General features: G+C 44.2%; 1 protein-coding gene across 1 annotated transcript in view; it reads left to right on the forward strand.

The window, feature by feature from the left end:
• Positions 1-20779, forward strand: part of GAK (cyclin G associated kinase) — a 1786158-nt gene that overhangs the window by 1317454 nt on the left and 447925 nt on the right. Inside the window, exon 21 of the mRNA XM_078676333.1 lies at positions 730-1209. Within this exon, the coding sequence (XP_078532459.1) occupies positions 730-1209 (480 nt within the window). The remainder of the gene's footprint in view (positions 1-729; positions 1210-20779) is intronic.

A 20779-nucleotide genomic window follows, 5' to 3' on the forward strand; every position in this document is an offset into this window, starting at 1 on the left:
TACTCTCTATTCCTGGGTTGTTGAGTGGGATTATGATTGCGATGGCAGGGAACAGCTGATTTTGTTTTAATACGGGACCCCTTCTCTCACTCCAACTCCCAGCTCAACGCTTAATTTAAATGAAATTCATAAGCGTTTTCCAACACATCTGGTCACGTTATACACTCTTAAGTTAAAAGTGCAGTTTGATAACATAAGTGTTGATGACCATGTGTAAACGACTTGCAATCAATCCATTTTCACATAATGAATTGGGAAGAGAAATTCTTAAATAACGTAATATCTGTGCCTCACCAAAGAGCTGTTGAGGTTTTTTTCTTACGCTTAGAAAAAATTATAACAGTTTCTTCTTTCTGGAGCACAGATTTGTATCTGTGACCCAGAAGGAGTCCGATATTATTTAGGGTTTTTCTTAGACTAAAAAATATCCAACTCCTTCGTAGCATCACCACAAGCAGGAAATGTTCCTCAATTGTGGTGCAAAAAAATTGAAAACAATAACTGTCTCTAGCCCGAGGGATTTGGGGAGGGGGGGGGGTTAATTACACAAAATGGGCACATTTATAAACACCTTCATAAGGGTGTCATGGGGACCCCTCTACTGGCGCATCTATGTCATTAAAGCTGGGAAAAGTTTCATAATGAGTCAGTCAGCATAGATATGTATTGTTGCGAATCTGTTTCCGTGAAGTTGTTTTAATTATAAAAACATTTGTTTCAATTGCACAGAAGGAAGAACTGCAGAAAGTGAAGGAAATAACCACTTTTCACAGGATGAACTCACAGAAACAATGGATGATATGGATGAAAGCTGTCCATCAGATGAAGAGTTATCTGTCTTTAATGAGCACAGATCAGTAAAAGTCGAGGAATCTGAAATATCCAGTCCACCAGAACTCACGAAAGCTGAAAATGTGGTATATGAGGCAAACTTTGACACTCAGTCTGCCCAGTGTCATAAGACATTGGTTGAAAAGACGGTTGATTTACTAGGCTTAGAGTCTGAAACTGAAATAGAACTGATTCAGTCGACTATTAAGACCTCATCAAGCAACGCAGATTTACTCAATGACCTATTTGTTGGTGGAGCCTCAGATGAGTCGTCAGAAGACCTGTTGTTTGGAGGAGAGAAAGATTTATTTTTCATTAGTCGGTCACAACCTTCAGTTGACACTTCAGTTACCTCATCTGCAGCAAACGCTTCTTCTGGTGCGTACATCTTTTTTACTTTAATACTAAGTTATCTGAGTGTAAATTGTTAGTTGATGCCATACTGATATTGATTACCGTGAAAGATAATGGTTTTCGTAGAGTGGTTCTAGTAATTTTATAAATGTGGTACTTTATATCCTGCATACTCAAAGAAAGAAAGACTAGTAATATTTTCAGTGGTTTACATAAACCATCTATAATCTGCACCTTTAACATATAGAGTTTCAAAATAGTTAGGGACAGAAATACACTGGAAGAAGTGTGAAAATCAGTTCTTGTTAGTTGACAAGGATATTAACCTATTGTACATCTACACTCTAATTAACACAAAGTATAAACCCATCCATCTTGGATCAAATAATAACCTTCAAAGGTTTCATTAAAATAGCTGCCAAAGTAATTGGTAATGTGCGTGTGGTGGGTGTGTGAAAGATTATAGGGAATGTGTCAAGCATGCTCAAGCTGAATCCAGTTCTGATAAATGAAGCAACTGTTTTTTTAAATGTCATATGTCGATTCAGGCAACAGTAGCGTAATGATAGCTCCTGCAGTGTTGGGATGTAGGAAGGTAGGATCCTTCTGGCATGGTTACCTCCTCTTTTTGCCTGGTGTCAGTGTGTTTTAGACTAGTCTGACTGGGATCTTGCTAACCAGGACCCCAGTCACTGTGCTCTCTCCCTAAATTGGAATGTGGTAAGTACTTTGGTACCTTCCTAAGTCTGTAGTATATGGTACTAAGGTACCCAGGGCATAGGTACACCCGGGGTTTCCCATAGGCTGCAACATGTATTGTGCCACCCATGAGAGACCACTCAAACTGTGACTAGAGCCTTGCCATTGCAGCCTGTGTAAGCTGGTGCTAGCACCACTTACGACAGATATAGGTCTTCTTATATCTGAGGTCACTACACTTAAAACCCATAAGTTTCCCCTAAGGCAGGTTTTTCAATCCTGAAGGCAGGATGCTTGGTTATAAGTGTGAGGGTGTCCCTGCATGAGCAAGACACCCCTAAAATTCCCAAAGTCCATTCTCTAGGCGTTCTAAGGGCATCAGCCATTACGCTGCATACAGTGCCCATGTGTCATTATGCGATGGCTAACTCTAAGCTGGCTGTAACGAACCCCGGCATGTTCGGTATCAAACATGTTGGAATCATACTCCAACACCATAAACGGTGTTGGAGGTATGATTCTATGCGCTGTGGGGCTCCTCCGGGGTGTCCTCTGTGCTCCTGGTACAAGTCTTCCAGACCTGGACAGCAAACTATGGTTGCTGCTGACCAGGGACACAAATCTTCCCTCCTGCTGCTGAGCCAAGCTCGAGCAGGGTAAGGCTTGACAATAGGTTTCCTGTCACAGACAGGACTTAGTGTATTGGGCCAGGGTGGGGCGCTTGCCAGAGCCACTAGGCTGCTTTGAAGAGCACATTTGGTGCCCTCCTTGCCTACTCCAGTTGGAACCAGTTCAGATAGCTGTTGGCTGCCGCTCTGGCACGAAACTGGACAAAGGACATGGGATTATCATGCCCACTTTTCAAACCCCACAAGTAGTAGAGACCCCTGAATTGTCACAACGCTTTTCTTAGGGTGCTTAAGGGCTTACCTGTGGGTGGCTCTTCATATTCATCGTGGGACAATATTCAGATCTGAAACCACTTCATCTTTATCCGTCTGGGCACCTTAGACTTAGCTGGACTTCACTTTGGGAACCGAGACTGCAGTCTTCAAGAAAGAGGGGCTGATAGGTCCCAATCCCTTACTGACCGTATCACTTGAGTAGAATCTGGGTATAGTACTTGTCCTTGACAATGGGAGACCCCCCCCCCATTAGAGATGATAAGTTTACAAGGAAGTCAGGACAAGTTATGGTATGTCATGAATCGCAGAAAGATTCCAAAATACGGTTGCTTGGAAAAGTTTGTATGTGGTATGACTCATATTCAAATTTTCAGAGTCGAATAGAGAAAAGTGACAGCCAACATGTGTTTCGCCCCCTTTACATGGCCATCCTGCCTGGGGCTTCCTCAGGGCGAGGTCGGAATTGTTAGGACATAAAGTAGTCACGTTCTGCGCACTCATCAATCTGTGCTCGAAATAATCGCGTATTGCCGGGCGTAAGTCCTGCGTATCAGTCCGCATCAGATTCAACGTGGGACAAAATTCAGATCTGAAACCACTTCATCTTTAACCATCTGGGCACCTTGAACTTAGCTGAACTTCACTTTGGGAACTGAGACTGCAACTGGAAAGACTCATGCTGCTCCTGGTCTCGTCGTCCTAACAGTTTTCTGCATCATCTGTGCCTGTGCTCCATTAAGGGTCCTTACTAGGCCTGTGGACATCCAAGACACCCAAAGGAACCTCCCTCGGAGTGAAGGAGTCACTCCCCTGCATCTGCCGGCACCGCAACAAAGCTGACTGGTCTGCTGTTCCTGAACTCTGAAAGGTTCAGTAACACAGGTGGTGGTTCTGCAACTCCTTTGAAGCCTGCACTGTCTTCACAGCAAGTTTTAAGCCAGTATCCATCGTCAGAACCGCTGGAGCAGTACCTCTGTGCACCACATCGGCTTGCCATTGCCAATGCTTGTTGACTCTCTTCACCAGAGATCTCCGGCCTGTGAGATTCTACAGCCTTCAGCATCTCTTGCGACCAAGATTTGCGTCCTCACTGCATCCTCTGCACCGTGGGCCTGCATCAATGTTGAACTGCTTGAGGTCCTCTTGCGACTCCTGTGCCTTCAGCCTGTGGGTCCTCTTATTTATTTGAAAGGTTTTATATAGCGCTGACTAGACCCGAAGGTATCAGAGCGCTTTACATGAGTATCAGACCATAGTTGCAGGTTACATCATTACAGCATAGTTACATAGTTACATGCTAGGTCGAGAAAAACAATAAGGACATATACGTAAGGGAAAAAGCAGGCATGGGGGAGATTCAGGGGAGAGTGGGTAGGAGCAGGGGAAGTAGACAAAAAATGAAGGAGGGAAAGAGGTTGGGGAGGGAGAGAGAGACAAAGTATGAAAGTGGAGGGGTAGGTGATGGGGGAACAAACCGCAGGACGAGTAAAAGCTGTGTCCTAAGTCTGGTAAGCTGTGATCCCAAGGGAAGTGGAATCATTCCTACATCTCCGTTGCATGAGGCTCCCTTGACGCAGTGGACTCTTCTCAGACTCCAAGGCCTAACTACTGGATCCTTCCCCAACAAGGGGAGAGGGAGTGCTTCGGCAAGGGGGGGGCCATACCATAACCTCAACTGTGAGTGGCTCTTGACGCTGTGGACTCTCTCAGAGGGGTTACTGAGACTCCAGAGTATGAATATTGGATCTTTCCCCAACAAGGGAAGGAGTGCTTAGACAAAGGGCACAAGGGACAGTGGGCTAGGCGGCGTAGATACATGCTATGTCGAGAAAAAAATAAAGACATATACGTAAGGAAAAAAGCAGGCAAGGGGAGAGATTCAGGGGAGAGGGGCTAGGAGCAGGGAAAGTGGAAAAAGAATGAAAGAGGTAGGGGAGGATGAGAGACAAAGCATGAAAGAGGAGGGGGCACAAACCGGTAGACGAGTAAAAGTCTAGTAAGCTGTGATCCCAGGGGAAATGGTATCTGTGAGAAGTTGGCCTGATGTATGGTGTTCACTATTCTAGTGAGCACCTTGTATCAGTCCAAACAACCCTTATGGTGGTGGTTGTAAGTCAACCTTATAGACAAGCTATCCTAGGGGTAGCATAGGCCTAAGCAGCCTTAGGCTTAACTCAAGAGGGCATGTGAAGCCAGCTGTTTTACCATATGTAATCCTGTAATATCAAATGAAAGGACACCACACAAGTTATATATTATAAAAATATATGTATTTATTACAAGAATAATCCTCTGTACTCTTTATGAGGGCAGAGGCACTTGCAGGACATCTGTCAGGTGGCTACGTGGGCCTCACTGCACACGTTTGTTAAGCATTACTTCCTGGACAGCCAAGTCCGGAGAGATGGCTTTTTCGGCCGTTCCGTTCTCCAGGACTTTCTGGTGTGATCTTGGTTCGCAGACCCACCACCGGGGTTGGTATTGCTGGGGTATCTATTCTAAGGTAAGGAATCTAATACTAACCTGTTTCTTTCAGATGCACAAGTTACTTACCTTCGGTAACGATATATCTGTAAGAAGCAGTAGTTGGTGTTAGATTCCTTACCGCCCCACCCATCCTCCCCGTTCTGCGAACCGGTATCTAGGGTTAAGGTATCTCCCTTTGAGGGCCCTAGTTTTTTGTATGGCACCAGTTTCGGTCTCTGGCATGGTTCTGCGTTCCTGGCGCGGAAAGCTATGTACAAGAACTGACGTCAGCGCTTGAGGGCGGCGTCTAAGTACTCCGACGTCATCCCGGCGATCACGACGATGGACGCGGAGCCGCAGAAGAAGCCTGCCGACGCGCAGGGCTACTGCTACGCAAAACTTTCCGGATCCAGTCTGACGCCTGGGGATATTCTAAGGTAAGGAATCTAACACTAACTACTGTTTCTTACAGATATATTGTTACCGAAGGTAAGTAACTTGTGCTACAAGGCAGTGGGATAAATAAAACAATAAGTCATCAGCTACATAGTGGACCAGCCATGTTACCAGATCTTTGACGCAATACCGGTCATGTAGCTGCTCACCGCAGGTAGCAGACACGTAGGCAGGACAAAATAGTACATTGGATCCCTCTTGGTCAATCTTCGACGTCAGACGCATCAGGTGGAGGATTCTTCTTGCGGCAGAGTGACTTAGCGAACTACATGGCACGTTTGGAACTGTCAAATATCCGGGCCTTGTCGTTCACTCCTATGCGCAGGCGGGCCGGATACAGCATGGCGTATTGGACGTTTTCGATTGCTAGGAGTTTTTTCACCGGTTGAAATTCCTTACGCGCTGCTTGAACTTCAGCCGTGAAGTCCAGGTAAAAGGATAGGATGTTGCCCTGGTTTGAGATGGTGACTTTTTGTCTAGAAATACGTAGAACCGCATCCTGGTCTCTGTAATTGAGCAGGCGTGCAATTACTGGTCGGGTGGAGTGCCGGGAGGTGGGTGTGAGGCCAGTGTGCGGTGGGCCAAGATGGTGGTTAGATTGTCCTAGCCACATATTTCACGAAGCATTTGTTCTGTAGGAGAGTAGGGTCTGCTTCCTATGGTCACCCCCACTTTTTGCTGTGATTTTATGGTTTTTCGACTTAAGTGTGGCTGTGGACCTGCTAATCAGACCCACAGCCCAGCTGTTCTCTCTCTAAATTGATACCATGTACTTTAGGTGCATACCTGATTGGGTATTGAGTCACCTTTGTGAGCCCCTGTAGAGTGTACCATAGGTACCCAGGTCATAGGTGCATCCAAGGCCTACCAGGGGCTGCAGCATGTATTATGCCACCCCTGGCTGGCCATCCAAACTAACACCACAGGCTGATCACTCAGCTTGGGTAAGGTGGTGTAATCACCCCTTACTTAGATATAGTATACCTATATCTACCTTTATATATAGACGCATATGCACCTATAAGTCACTCCTATGATAGGCCTCGACAATCCTGGAGGCAGAGTGCTTGGTTTTATGTGAGAGGGGTGCCCTAGCATGGGCTGAGCCCCTCTGCAGCTTTCGGAACCATTTCCTTAAAGCTGTTCTATGTTATAGCTATACCATATACTCTTATGTGCATTATAATCCGCGCGGTTAATGCTAACTTTGGTTTGGCTTTATCAAAACATGTTTTGTAATGTGCAAACACTTTGGAATACTACCCCCCCCCCGCCAATTCTGGCGGCGGGGGTAGCATTCCACCCTTCTAGAGGGAAAAGACATGTATGTTACTGCTTTACCCGGTTAAAGTTAAACAGAGCCTCAGCTTCACAAAATGGATTCTGCTGCCACGGACATGAGTCTGACCTCCTGCTGCTGGACGAAACTCCAGCAAGGGAGGCCGGGACAATAGGTTTCCTGTCGAGGGAGGTGCTAGCACCTCCCCAGACAGCCTGTAGTGTATTGGGCCAGGGTGGGTTGAATGGAAAGATGCTTTTCCAGTCACTGCCTGGGGCAAACAAGGTGCTCCATGCATAGCCCGGTGCAAACCAGTTGCTGGGGCACTCCAGCCCCGCTCTGGCGCGAAACTGGACAAAGGGAAAGGGGTGTAACCACCCCCTTCCCAGGTCCACCCATAGGAAGGACCTAGCAGGTAATCCAGCCCATTTTCTTAGTGTAAAGATAGGTGCTGTGTCCCCAGGACGTTAGATTATCCTGGAACGAAACTCTGAAACGAAACTCTTGGACCTTCGACATTCTATACCGACTAGAAGACTGAAGACATCTCCCTTGTGGTCAAGGAGTGACTACCCTGTGCAAACAGGCACCACCAGTGACTCGACGCTCCCGACGGATCCCGAAGACTCAGGAACTGGACTCTCAGACTTCTCTGACTACGACCCACATCCACAGCAAAGCTGAGACCCGTGGCGAACACGAGAGATGTGGGACCGGATACCCTGGACATCCTGCATTTTGCTAACTGTGCAACTACCGAGGCATCCTCGCAGTTGTGCATTGGGGTACGAGAAACCCCAGACCCGAGCGCCATTTGCACTGAAGCTCAGCCATCCACACTCCACGAGTGCTGCGGTGGGCCCGCTCTTGCATTTCAGCTCAACACGTCTTCCCGGTTACTAGCCCGTTGGCTAGTGAGCCCTCCGAAGACGAACCTTTGAAACTAAACTGCTTTCCTGGTTGCTCCAGGCTTGCTCCAGCTTCCCTACAAAGGAGAAGCTCCCCAGACATTGCTGGTCTGACCTGAAGCCAATCTTCACTTCCTGCGTGGATTGCGTTTGCCAAGGCTTGTTGGGTCCAATCCGGATACCGACACCGCAGTCAACTAGATCCTTCGTGGGACAGCTCAAAACCAGCTCCTGGTTGTCGTCGACACCTCCTGGTCCTCGTAGCTGCAGAGACAAGCTTCACCTGAGATCATCGCGACATCACCTGGATCCTTCCTGGTTCCTTCCTCGTCACTGGCTAGTCACCCAGACTCTGTCTCCTCTGCTTTCAGGTTCTTCAGTTCTTCGATCCTCCGTTGGATCCACCCGGACACTCTTCTTTTGGCCGCCTGCAGCACTTCTTTTGCAGATCTCCATTGAAAGCATTGACGAAACATGACACGAAAAGACACCTATGCACCCGGCTTCCCTGGGTGAGGTAACTCGAGTACTCCGGTTCTACCGTTAGTATTGACTCTCCAAGTGTCCTAGTTTAAAGGGGTTTTGGCGTAGTCCATCCGGAGGTGCCCTAAAACAGTAACTTTGTAACTTATTCGTTCTCCATTATAAGTAAATGGCAACTCGTGGCTGTGTTTAGACACTGCATGCGTCTCCCGTGGGTCTCTTACTTCCTAACTTTTGGTTGTTCAGTGTAGCCCCAGCGATTCCCTAGACCCTAGGCCCTGGTTCTTATACCACTTACTTAGTATATGGTTTGTGAGGCCCCTAGGGCAGAACTGTATTTGTGCAACTTATAGTATGCTAATTGAGTAACTTGTGATGTACTTTGATCTCTGACCTCATAAAGAGTGCAGAGGGGTTGTGTTAGAAATAAATACATATATATTTGATATATACCTTGTGTGGTGTCCATTCATTTGTATTCAAGGGATTATAATTGGTAAAACAGCTTGCTTTACATGTCAATGTCAAATAACTTTATTCGGTTATTTAAAAAAACAACCATAAAAGCATTACAAACAAAACATATATTATCACATGATTACATAAATAGGGTTTTTAAAAAGTGAGGGAAAATGACTTGATTGTATTTGGCATTTATGATTATAAGATTAAGATAGCACATTTTTACAGGCAAGGCATACGCTTTAGTGGTAATCAGACAAGACATCAGAGAAGTAAAAATAATTAGGCTAAAAACTATATCAGTTGCAAGAGTAGTTAGCCCTCCATACTTTTTCTGAATTTGAGTGCCATTTTCAAGAAACTACACACAAATAGAGCACAATCCCACCCTAACATCTGCAAATAATAGAGTGCTGGGTAATATTGAGAGAAGTGTAGTTTTTTAAGACAAGGTTTTAAAAAGAGCCTACGTGGCGTTTCATAAAATGGGCAAAAAAATAAAAAGTGTTCCAGATCTTGCGGAGACGTTTCGTCGCAGCCGCAAGCCGGCAACACTTGTCCACGATAAGCTCCCTTTGGCATAGCCAGCAATAAGTGAAATAAGTCCAGCCTAAATCTTGTCAACAGGAAACGATCATAACCAGTCATTGGCCATGACAGGTACGGTTCCATAACCATTGTTGTTTTTAACACCACGTGTTTACGTACGCTTCCCTTCATTATTTCACCAGCCTCCCTATCTAGATAGCGTAAAGTGATAAAGGCCTTTTTTACAGACAAAACATCCTGTTTCGTGATAGAATTGGGGTTTTGGAAAAGTTCAGGGCGCCCAATTTCCCTAAAACAATTGTTTAAATAACTTAACCAGGGGACCTTAAACCTGTTTTCCCATGTTAATGCTTCCCTCAGTATTAGCTGGGTGAGGGGGACATCACTGTTTGTCCAACATTGTAGCCAGCATACTAAGGGTTTAGCTGCTATTTTGTCGCATAGGAATGGTACTCCTAGCTCCTCATGTACGGAAAAGTTAGCTGTTCCAACGGGGACCCTTAATATCTTTTTGAGAAAGTTATTTTCCACTATCTCAAGTGCCCCTAGTGGGACATGTCCCCATAGCTCACCTCCGTAGGATGCTATGGCGATGCTCTTAGCCTGGTAAAGTTTGAGTAATGCTGTCACTGGGCTGTTGCCCATTTTTCTTGCGAAATTAAGTATGGCAGCATTTGCCACAATTACCTCTCCCCTTTTTTTTTGGACTACAGGTCCCCAATTCATTTGATGGTCGAATAGGACCCCTAGGTAGGAGAAGGTTTTAGTGGTAGGAATTTTTGACCCGTTCACGTTTAAACAGTCCGGTTTTTGACTGCCTTGGCCAACCTTCATTACGAAGGATTTAGAGTTATTTATACTCAAATCACGTGATTTCATAAATGTAAAGAAGGAGTTCAGTAATGTTTGAAGGGCATTAGCAGTTCTAGACAAGAGGACTGCGTCGTCCGCATAAAGCAGGACTGGCAATCCCTTGCGGCCGATATAGGGGTAATCTGCTCCTGTGCTTAAAAGGTGCTCTTCCAGGTCGTTTATGTATAAATTAAAAAGGAACGGGGCTAAGATGCATCCTTGGCGGACACCCCGGTGCACACTGAATTCTTCTGTCACTTTTAGATCCTGTGTGAACCGGACATTTGCCCTTGTGTCAGAGTGCATATCTGCCAGAAAATTAATTATATTCTGCTCTACGCCCATTTTTGCCATGGCAGTCCAGAGGCCTCTGCGGCTCACACAGTCAAATGCAGACGAGAGGTCCATGAACGCCATGTGGATTGTACCTGCACGGGCCTTAGTATATTTCCCTATAATTAGATACAGATTCAGACACTGTGTAACGGTGGAGTGGCCAGGTCTGAAACCGTATTGAATGGGGGATATTATTTTATTTTCGTCAGCCCATGTGACCAGTCTATTTAAGATTACGCCCCCCACTACTTTGACAATAGAGTTAATTAAGGATATTGGTCTATAGCAGAGGGGGCTATTGCGGTCTCCTTTCTTGAACACGGGTACGATGGTAGATACCCCTCAAGACTTAGGGCATCCAGAAATCACTGCCGCGTTTATTACTGAGGTGAGGACTGGTGCCCATAATGAGCTGCAGGATTTAAAAAGGTCCGGTGGTAAGTTATCCGGTCCCGGAGCCTTATTGCTGGTAAGCCCTTCAATTCCTTTCTCGACCTCGTTTATTGTGAAGAGCAGTAATTTTTCCTTTGATGCAGTGTAAGTGCGTTCTGCCTGTAATAAGTTGCTTTTAAAAATAGAACTAAAATGATTAACCCACTCTTCTTCTGGGATATTTGTGCCCATTGAGAAATCAATTGGGTTATCGAAAAGGGGTTTATTTATAATGTCCCAGAATTTTGCACTATTTCTTAGAATTTCAGGGTCTAATAAAGACTCCCATGCGTTTTTTTTTACCTCTATTTTACGGGTTGCGAGGGCCTTTTTATGCCTAGCACGCACAACTTTTATTAGTGCCTTATCTCTGGGTTTAGTTTTTAATGCCGCCTTGAGCTCACGGCTAACCTTGGAACAGTCTTTGTCAAACCATTTCGGGTTATTGTTTATGCTCCCTCTGGTTGTCACCGTTAATAATGATCCTACTTTAATTGCAACTCCCTCAAAGGATGCCAAGATTTGTTGTGGTGTTGATGCGGGTGATGTACATAATGAAAATTCAGTGCTACAGGTCTTGTTGATGGATTTATACAAGTTTTCATGATTCACCATTGACCATTTTAAGCGACGCTTCCCATTTATATGTTTTATGAACCCACGATCCATGTGTGGCTTTCGCTGTTCAAAAATTCCCGCATCCATTGTAATACATATAGGATTATGGTCACTATAAATACTCATTTGGATTTGGAAATTCAGGACAGTATTGGCAAGGTCAGCAGATAGTAAAATGTGGTCTATGTATGAACCAGTGGTGTGACCTTTGAACGTAGGAATAGAAAAGAGAGTTTGGTCCGCCACTGTTGACATAGCAGAAATTAAGTTGTTTTCGTTCAATAGTGAGTTCAAGTTTGTTCCACGCCGTGTGTGTTCAAAGTGGAAACCTTCCAGATCGTTACAACCTAGTTGGTTAATGGTAGTCTCTCCTGGGTTTCCGCATGGATGAGTGTTGAAGTCACCAACTAGTAGCAACTGGCGGGACAATCTATTCGCATTTTCCCTCAAAAAGTCACAAAGAAATTGGATATTACAATCACCGGAATGGTTAATTGCATTGTAAAAATTAATCAGTGTATAGGTAGTATGTCCCCTCTTCAGCTCTAGAACCTGGATATTTCGATTACCAGTGTGAAACTCAGATTTAGAACATTTAAGAGCTAGATTGACGTAAATTGCCAAACCCCCTTTTGCTCTCCCACTGGTAGAGGGTTCTGCCGGGATAAAGAAACTCTGGTAGCCCTCAATATGTACGTTTTTCCCCACCAACCATGTTTCCTGTAAACAAATTATTGCATATTGTTTAACTAAAGACAACCAGCCGTCATCATTGTACTTGTTACAGAGCCCAGCAATATTCCAAGATAACAGACTTTTGTTACAATGTGGAGATGGGAAAGAAGTTTCAATATTTATTTCTTTGTTAGATTTTTCAGGTTGGATAGCTGGTATTTCCCTTAATTCTCTGACTTCCAGTCCCTCCCCAAAGTTGTGTTTTATGTCATTAGTTAAAGAATTACATGTGTCTGGTGGGTTGGTAGAACAATTTCTCTCGGCTGGCGAGGCAAGTAAATCATGAGTATGTTCATTCATCACAATTGGATAATTCTCGTATCTTGATTCAGCGCCCTGATGTCTATAATTACCAGCGCTAGGGGGAAGGGGTGTATCAGATAGTCATTCTACCCCATCCAAACCTCCCTGTCCGTAAAGGGCGTTAAACCTGTTTGAGGTAGGGATGTTGTACTGATAGTTAGAATGGGTGGGATGTTGGTGTTCATATTGATATGTTAATTGGGGCCTAGCCCACCCATCTATACTATGGCCCCACCTATTGTCCAACGCAACCATACCCCAGCCATTTAGTGTGTCATTCCTGGTTGATCTTAAGGGAGCATGAATTATCTTAGGGTAAATCATGCTCCGTTGTTTTTTTCCAAAGAATTCTAAGGTGAGAGGGACAATAGTGCCTTTCCTGCGTTGAGGGGGAAATATATTTTGTAGGATGCTTGGCAATGTATCTGCGACTGTAAAATTTAAAATGACACAGTCACCGGTAAACTTTTTCGGGTTTTGTCCTATCCAGGGTACCCTTCTCGCTGACTTGACTTCCCCTGCTAACTGCTGTTTCCCATGGGGGGCCATCTGCATGTTGCCAGATAGCCAGTGAAGGGCCTTGCTTGACAATGATGTAGGGGTTTCTAACTGACCGGTAGTCAGAACTGGAACATTTGCGAGTACCAGAACTAACGGCGCTGCTTCTTCAAGGAAGTGTAGAGGATAATTTTCGTTGTTTCTTAATATTTCAGCTAAAACTGGAGGGGGGTCAACACTTAACAGTGAGGGATTATCATTTGCTTCTGGTATGTCACTGGGTAATTCGGGATGTACTACAGTCACACTTCCCTCTACCCCAATCGTATTAAGTTCTTTAGTGATATTGGTTAAGTTGGTGACCATGGTTGACAGGTTTGTTAACTCGTCCGTTAGTATTTTCTGGGTCGTGCTTGCTTTACATGCTCTCTGAAGTTTTAGCCTAAGACTGCTGGTCCATGCTACCACTAGGATAGCTTGTCTATAAGGTTGACTTTACAACCATCATCAATAAGGGTCGTTTAGACTGGTGCAAGGTGCCCACTAGAATAGTGGACATTATATGCCAGGCTAACTTCCCACATGTTCCACATATGTCTCAAGTCTGCCCGCGTTTGTTGGCTCCGGCTGCCCCAAAATGCACACGTTGTTGTGTGTCCTCGTTCTTAGCTTGGATTACAGCAAGGATCTTTGCCATATCTGAGACCTTTGTGGTGTCCTGCTGCAATCCATCTTCCATGGTGGATATTCGCTACTCTGCTTCACCTATGCGAACCGCATGTCTGTTTAACTTGGCAGATATAGCGTCCATGCGATCATTCAGAGCTTCAATTTTGCAGTCTATAGATTGAAGACTGGCCTGTATGGCAGTGTCTCTCTTTTCTAGCGCAGTTGGCGGTTCACTAGCAGAATCAAGCTCAGAGTCTGAAGCCACAGACTGCCCTGTTTTGCCTTTTTTGCGCAGTTCAAAATTGAGCCATGGCTGAGTCTTGTCTGGCTTGCCCATTTTAGAGGAGTGCAGCAACGTAACCACACGTTTAACAGCAAAGCCCCACCTTGTGCTGCACTCTCAAGTGGCAAATGGCAAACATCGATCAGTGAGCTATTTATACTCCAAACTCCGCAGACGCACCAAGCGTTAGTTCAATACTCGGGGGGGGGGGGGGCAGGAGACAGGCAGCCTCAGCATCAACCAATCAACCACAGCTCGCGCCCGACAGCGGGCTCGAGTTCCCAAAGCCCGCACCTCGTCAGAGCCTCTGAGGCAGATTGCAGTGTGCTCCCGCGCTGGCTATCTACTGGCAATATTCCCAGCCTCCTATTATCTTCGGGCACACATCTCGTCCATGCAGCACAGACTCTGGCGATCTCCGCTTACCGCAGCAATTGTATGAAACGCGGTCCGATATAGAAACAAAACGGTGCGGCGACCGTTTCTCCTTTTGCACAGATGTCTCTGCTTACTCTGATTCCGGCGCCTCCATTTTAGCAGGGGCCCGGCACTTCAGGTTCTAGTCAAGTGGCCAGAAGTAGCTTGTATACCTCGCCTGATCCAGTTTTCCAGCTTAGTGCTGCAGCACGAGGGTGTCAGCAGTGACGCCTCACAGTTTGGGGTGCAGATGTCTGTTAGGGAGCAGGATAGTTAGAGGATAATTGAGACGGCCGGCGGAGCTGCACTACAGTGTGGCCATATTGCTGGGCGCCCTCTAGCGCCCTTCCCCTGTATTGTGATCATATCTTGTGGTAGGAAATATTGCAATGTGTTAGTGAGTGTTTATAAAAAAGGCATACTTTTATAACTACACTGTATGGTTCTTATATGATTAGTACTGGTAAAACAAGCTGCTTTACACCCCTTCTGGACTAGGCCTGTAGTCTGCTCACCACAGCTACCACTTAAAGAGCTTTATAAGGTTGTCTAAGACCACGAAAAGCACCATAAGGGTTGTCTGGATTAGTGCAGGGTGCTTCACTGACATAATTGTGCAACATATACTAAGCCAGCCTCCTATGGGGGGTCCCCGCTCTCCAGGGGGCCCCCTCTGACACAGTACCCTGTGAACGGGAGGCAGGCTAGAATGGGTCTGTAGCATGGGGGCCCCACCCTCCATGTAATTTGCATGGAGGGGGCTGCAAGTTTAGTTATGCCACTGCTGGTCGAGTCCATCTGGATTCAGTCAAGTGGGATAGGTTTGACGATGTTTGGACCGTTATGGCCACTGTTCGGACTGTTAAGGCCAATGTTTCAGGTGTCTAGTCAGGACAGACTGTAGCTCATCAGACTATGGCCAGATAACATGTGGCAAAGTGCTTGTCTGGTTGAGAATCAATTTGAAGAGGTCTCAGTCCCTTAAAACAGTTGCTTCCATTGATCCATCCTCCTCAATTAGCTGCCCCATTCTCTCTACCTGAAATGGTACAATGAACTCTATAAAATGCACATCCATGCTATAAAATCATGCAGGCTGTATGCTATAACTCTTTTGAGATGTTTGATAATCGCCCTGCTTTATCTAAAAGAATGGTCAGTAATATTGCTATTTACTGGAAGAAGACTTCAGAAGTTATGTCAACAACTCCGGACTTTGGCTAGTTCATCGTTGGAAAAAGCCTAAAATATAAAGAGTGGAAGATTCACAAGGTCACTGTTGTAACTTTAATTTACACTCCGTCTCGAGATGTGAATAAAAATAAATGTTTGAGTGCAACCCATGTAAACGTGCACTCGATTTGGGCTGAATCTTGATTTTCCTTTGCCAGTAGCTTATGTTTATGGTTGTTTATGAAACACAGGGCTGATCCAGGAGATTTCTTCGAGTGTAATGCAATTAGCATTGTGGCTGCACTCAATAGTAAGTCCCATTCTGGAGAGTTTATACTCTTTAGTACATTACTCTCAAGCCCAGGGATAATGAATGCTTGTTCCTCGAATCGGGAAGCCCAGGGCCCCCTTGATTTTACAGATGATGACCTTCCAGAATGTTTAGACAATCTAGCAAGACCATTAAATGTGTTTTACAGAACCGCTTTACTTTAGGTCCTTCCAGCAAAGATCAGAAGCCATGGGAAGATATGATGCAAGTGTGCAGGCATCAAATGCCAGTGATACATCACCATATCAACCTATTTTCCATATGGGGTGCTTCTAAAACTTTTGGGAATGTTTTGCCACATGGGTGACCAATCCTTGTCATTGATATTCCATTTTGGGCATAGTCCACACACCTGTAGTTCACAGTATAAGTTTGAAATAAGGTCTCTTGAGCTAGAGTGCATCGTAGCCGTTTTTTCAAAGGGTGTCAGTTGCCTAAATTCTGTCCCTCTATTGTTTGGTTAAGGAGTTCAGTACCAGAACTGGCAGTATTGGAACCTGTGTATTTCTGGTTCTACATAGTCTACCTTACGTTGCTCAATTCTTTCATATGCATATGATGAATGTGGTTGGCTAAAGTTCTGTACTTTCCCTGTCTGCTGTATCTAAGCGTATCACCCTCTAAGGTAATGTAGCATTATTTATAAAGTGCAATAAATGCTCAGGGATCATAGGCTACATGAACATGCTATTGAATGTTAACAGACTAAACAAGGTTGCGGCAAAAAGGCATTTTCAGTTCTTTGTGGCATTTGATATGGTTAGTGATAACTCTCAGGGTCAAAGGATAAAGGTTCCGAAACTTGGTGCCTAGCACTGTAATTGAATGCCCTCTGAGAGGTTAGCCGAAATATTGTAGGAAAAAAAGGAGACTCTCCTTCGAGGATCTCAGCAACCTTAGTGGAGAATAATAGTTTCAAACGTTTTTCTAGGATAGTAGATCCAGAGTTGTGAATCGCTCTGTGCATAAGTTAGTCTTAAATTGAATATGGCTGATGATTAAAAGCCAATGGAGGTCTTCCAAGTTTTGAGAGATTGACTCTGTTTTCAACACTTTTTTCACAAGTAGTCTGGCTGCTGTACTTTGTACTATCTGTAGTTTGTTTCAAGTAGTCAGGTAGACCTGGAAAAGATTTGAACATTCTAATCTAGTCGTTAACCGAGCATAAATGACCATTTTGCTGGCTGGGAGAGGAATGAATGCCTTTTCTTAGCATTTTAATAATGCTGAAAAAGATGCAGTAACCTCATTGATTTTGTTCTTGAAAGTCAGCTGACGGTAAAACTTGACTGGGAGATTTCTCAATGCCTCTGCTGGTACTGGTGGAGTACCCAATTCTGAAGGCCACCAATGCTCTCTCCTGAAGATCAGAAATTCTGTCTTGTCCGCATCAAGTTTCAGATACTTTTCATTCATCGAACTCCCAACTTTCCTCAGACATTGTATTAATTTTGCCTGAGACGGATCCCTCTTCATTTGAGTGACACAATGAAGTGGGCGTTGTCCTCTTAAGAATACAGCTCAAATCTAAAACTTTCAATGGTAACACAGAGTTTAATTTGGTATTTTGTGATATATAGGGGGCAGATGAAATGTCTGAGATCTATTGGCAAGGAAGTTGGTAAACCAAGCTAGTGCAGAGTCTGCAACCCCCTATCAGATTCCAAATGGAATGGGGCATGATGTAGAAATCTACTAACAAGTCTAACAAGATCAGGGCAGCCTTCCTATCATTATCCAGGGTGTTCTTTACGTTACGACACTGTTGGAGGAGTAGCCTTGATACTGTTGCAGAAGCCTGTTTTATTTTATTTGCAGTCCAACTTGTCTTGTTCATGTCCTGTGGTGTTCAATAATAAGGCCGGCAAAATGTCGGATGTCCTCAGACAAACCTCAGATAAACTAATGTACCTAGCTGGATGTCTTATACACAAGGCTTGCTCAAAGACACCTCATGTGGAATGCATTGCTTCACCAGCCCAGCAACAGCCAGACATATTGATGACCACATAGATCCAAGACCAAGTTAGGCATTTGATGGCACCGGTATTGGGCAAATACTGCCTGGTGATGCACAGGGTGGTATCAACAACAGGCTTGTGGCTATCATGCTTATGCCATCCACCGTGTATCATGCTTGGATTACTAGGTGTTGTCGCGCTGATTGAGCTTCTGCTTAATGGTTGTGTAATTCCTGCATCTTCTAATCCACATGCCATGTATTTGTCCATAATATTTAAGAAATCATCTTCTTCTGTATCATGATTGAATATGTATTTTCACCCCTTTATGTTTTTTGTGTATAAAAGACCTGGCTTAAGTTCCGCAAATTGGACGTGTGGCTGCATAGCTCATGTTCCTGTGATCACGTATGAACCGTGACAAGTGTCTGTGTTTCTTTAATTCAGCGTCTACACTGTGAACAAGACTGAAAGCATGTTTGGAGGAATCCATTATTTTATTGTATTCAAGGTAATTCATCAATTGGGAACTATCCCGCTACTCTTATATTTTTTATTCATGCTGGGAGTAGAGAAAGTATTTGGCTGGATAATTAGGATCTGCATTAGTTTTTTTCTGGATTGGAGTGACTATTCCCTACTTTCAGCTAAAATGAATATTAGCTTACTCAATGGATAAATTCAATAACTCTCAGAGCAATGGTGAAACAGCACTGCCTAGCAAAATCATGGCGAGCCGTAGGGGTCCTATGTAGACCCTTGTTTAAAGCTGGACATTATTTCAAGCATAACTGGCGGCAAGATTGAGTCAGTTCTTTAGAGTTGATTGGTTGTCATGGTGGATGAGATTACACATTTCTGTAAAGATATCCCCTGGCGAAGGAAAGGCTGTTTTGATCTGACAGATATTATTGTGGAAAAAAAATCAATTTGTAACTCATGAATTGCAGGTGACATGACCCCGCAAAAAGTTCTTTTGATGAACTCTTGGCAGTCATTGTCTTCTGGCTACAGAAGATACTTTTAATGGCTTTAATTTCTTACGTTAAATTGTAAGTGCCAGATGATAGGCTTGTTTTTCCTGAGTGCCCCAGTGTTGCTGCCATTTTCCTTCCGTCTGCCTAAACAGTCTTTTTGCACTCTATAATTCATCACTAAACCATGGGGCATTCCAACGGCATGACTGACTGAATAGAAGTCTTAAAGGGGTAATGGTGTCCAGGAATGATGTCATCCATTCTTGGTACACCGCTGAATTAGATTTGACATTCCCTGTCAACTGGGGTCTATTTGCAGTTAGAGATGCTATGAAGGTTGATTCTTCTTTTAAGTGCCAGGGTCTCGGTGTGGGCCCCCTTACTAGTTGTGTTCGCATCTATGAGAGTAGTTAAAGGCACCGCTAAATGGTCTGTCCATATTAATTGGACAGGAGATCTGGAAGTAAGTTTCTTTAACTTTGTGAGTAGAACGTCTAATTTATGCCGTACCATCTGAGTTGCTTTTGTCACAAACTGTTTGAGAATAAACATAACACAACCTCAAAAATGTGATTTGTCAGTTTATCAAAGGAATCACCCACATAATAATTAAAATTACACAGAATAGGGAATTTAGCAGCAGATGCAATGTATGGAGTAAGCTTTTCCTTTAAGGGAGCCGAAAAAGTTGCTGAATAGCGTGGGGCCCTTTAAATGAGAATATTACAAAATCCGGTATTTTAAAATGGATTGTCAAATGTATTCAAACTTGCTATGTTAAAGCTAAAAGAACTTTAACTGTACTTCCTAGAGCACATTCTACTCGCAAAATAGGAGCGTCTATGGCCTTTTTAGGCAACATTCCCATAGCTGACATATGTAAGGCAGCTACATAGTCCACACCACACACATTTACCAAACATTATTGTGTGGATGTATTAGCATGTCAACAAGCTAATGTAGGACAAGCAGTGCTAAAAACACTTTTTCAAACTGCAACACCCACTAGTTAGCCACCCCTTTGGGAGAAGTACTGCTATACAGTCTATGCAAAGCATGTGTATCTACAGCACACATGCCTCAAAGTGATTATGTTACTTAGCCTGTTAGCATCTCTTCTTGGCATGTAGAGCCTTAGAATCACATGCTCCCTACCTCCTCCCGGGACACCTATGGTTTTTGCAGTTCTTATTATTCTTATTACATACGCATGGACATCTATATACTACATTCACTTACTACATTCTCACCCTCTTGGGAGAAACAATTAAACAATAGAGTTGATGCCCATGCGAATTATCACTGAGCGAAGGAGTCATTTTGCCTTGTGACTATAAAAGACTTCTTCGAAGAAAAAAAATTTGCAAGCATCCAGACCCAACACTAGATGGCAGGAGTAAGCAAAGCATCTGAATCTACACCTCTACATACCAAGAACAGATGCTTACAGGGTAAGTAACATAATCCTTCCTCCTGTATCCCATTAGGCATTGGTCAAATGAAGACCGTGTCTACAGGTGGTTTTCCCTTAAGGGCTGCCACTTCTCATTGATGATTTTTCATTCTGCAGTGTTACCTGCTTGATCTTTTCAAATGTGACCGTATGTCCCTCATACCTTTCTCCATGGCTTGAGAATCCTTAGGGAAAGTAGGCCTCTTCATCCAGTCATAGGATATTAATCCCTTTGTCTAAGTCTGCAGTACGTTTTTCTGTCCTTACTATATGAATTGCAGGGCAGTTGGGAGCAGACAGTGGGAGGTATTTGATATTTTTCTAGTGTAGTTCCTGTGCGATTTGAAAA

Source organism: Lissotriton helveticus, chromosome 2_1 (assembly GCF_964261635.1).
Source record: "Lissotriton helveticus chromosome 2_1, aLisHel1.1, whole genome shotgun sequence".
NCBI lineage: Eukaryota > Metazoa > Chordata > Amphibia > Caudata > Salamandridae > Lissotriton > Lissotriton helveticus.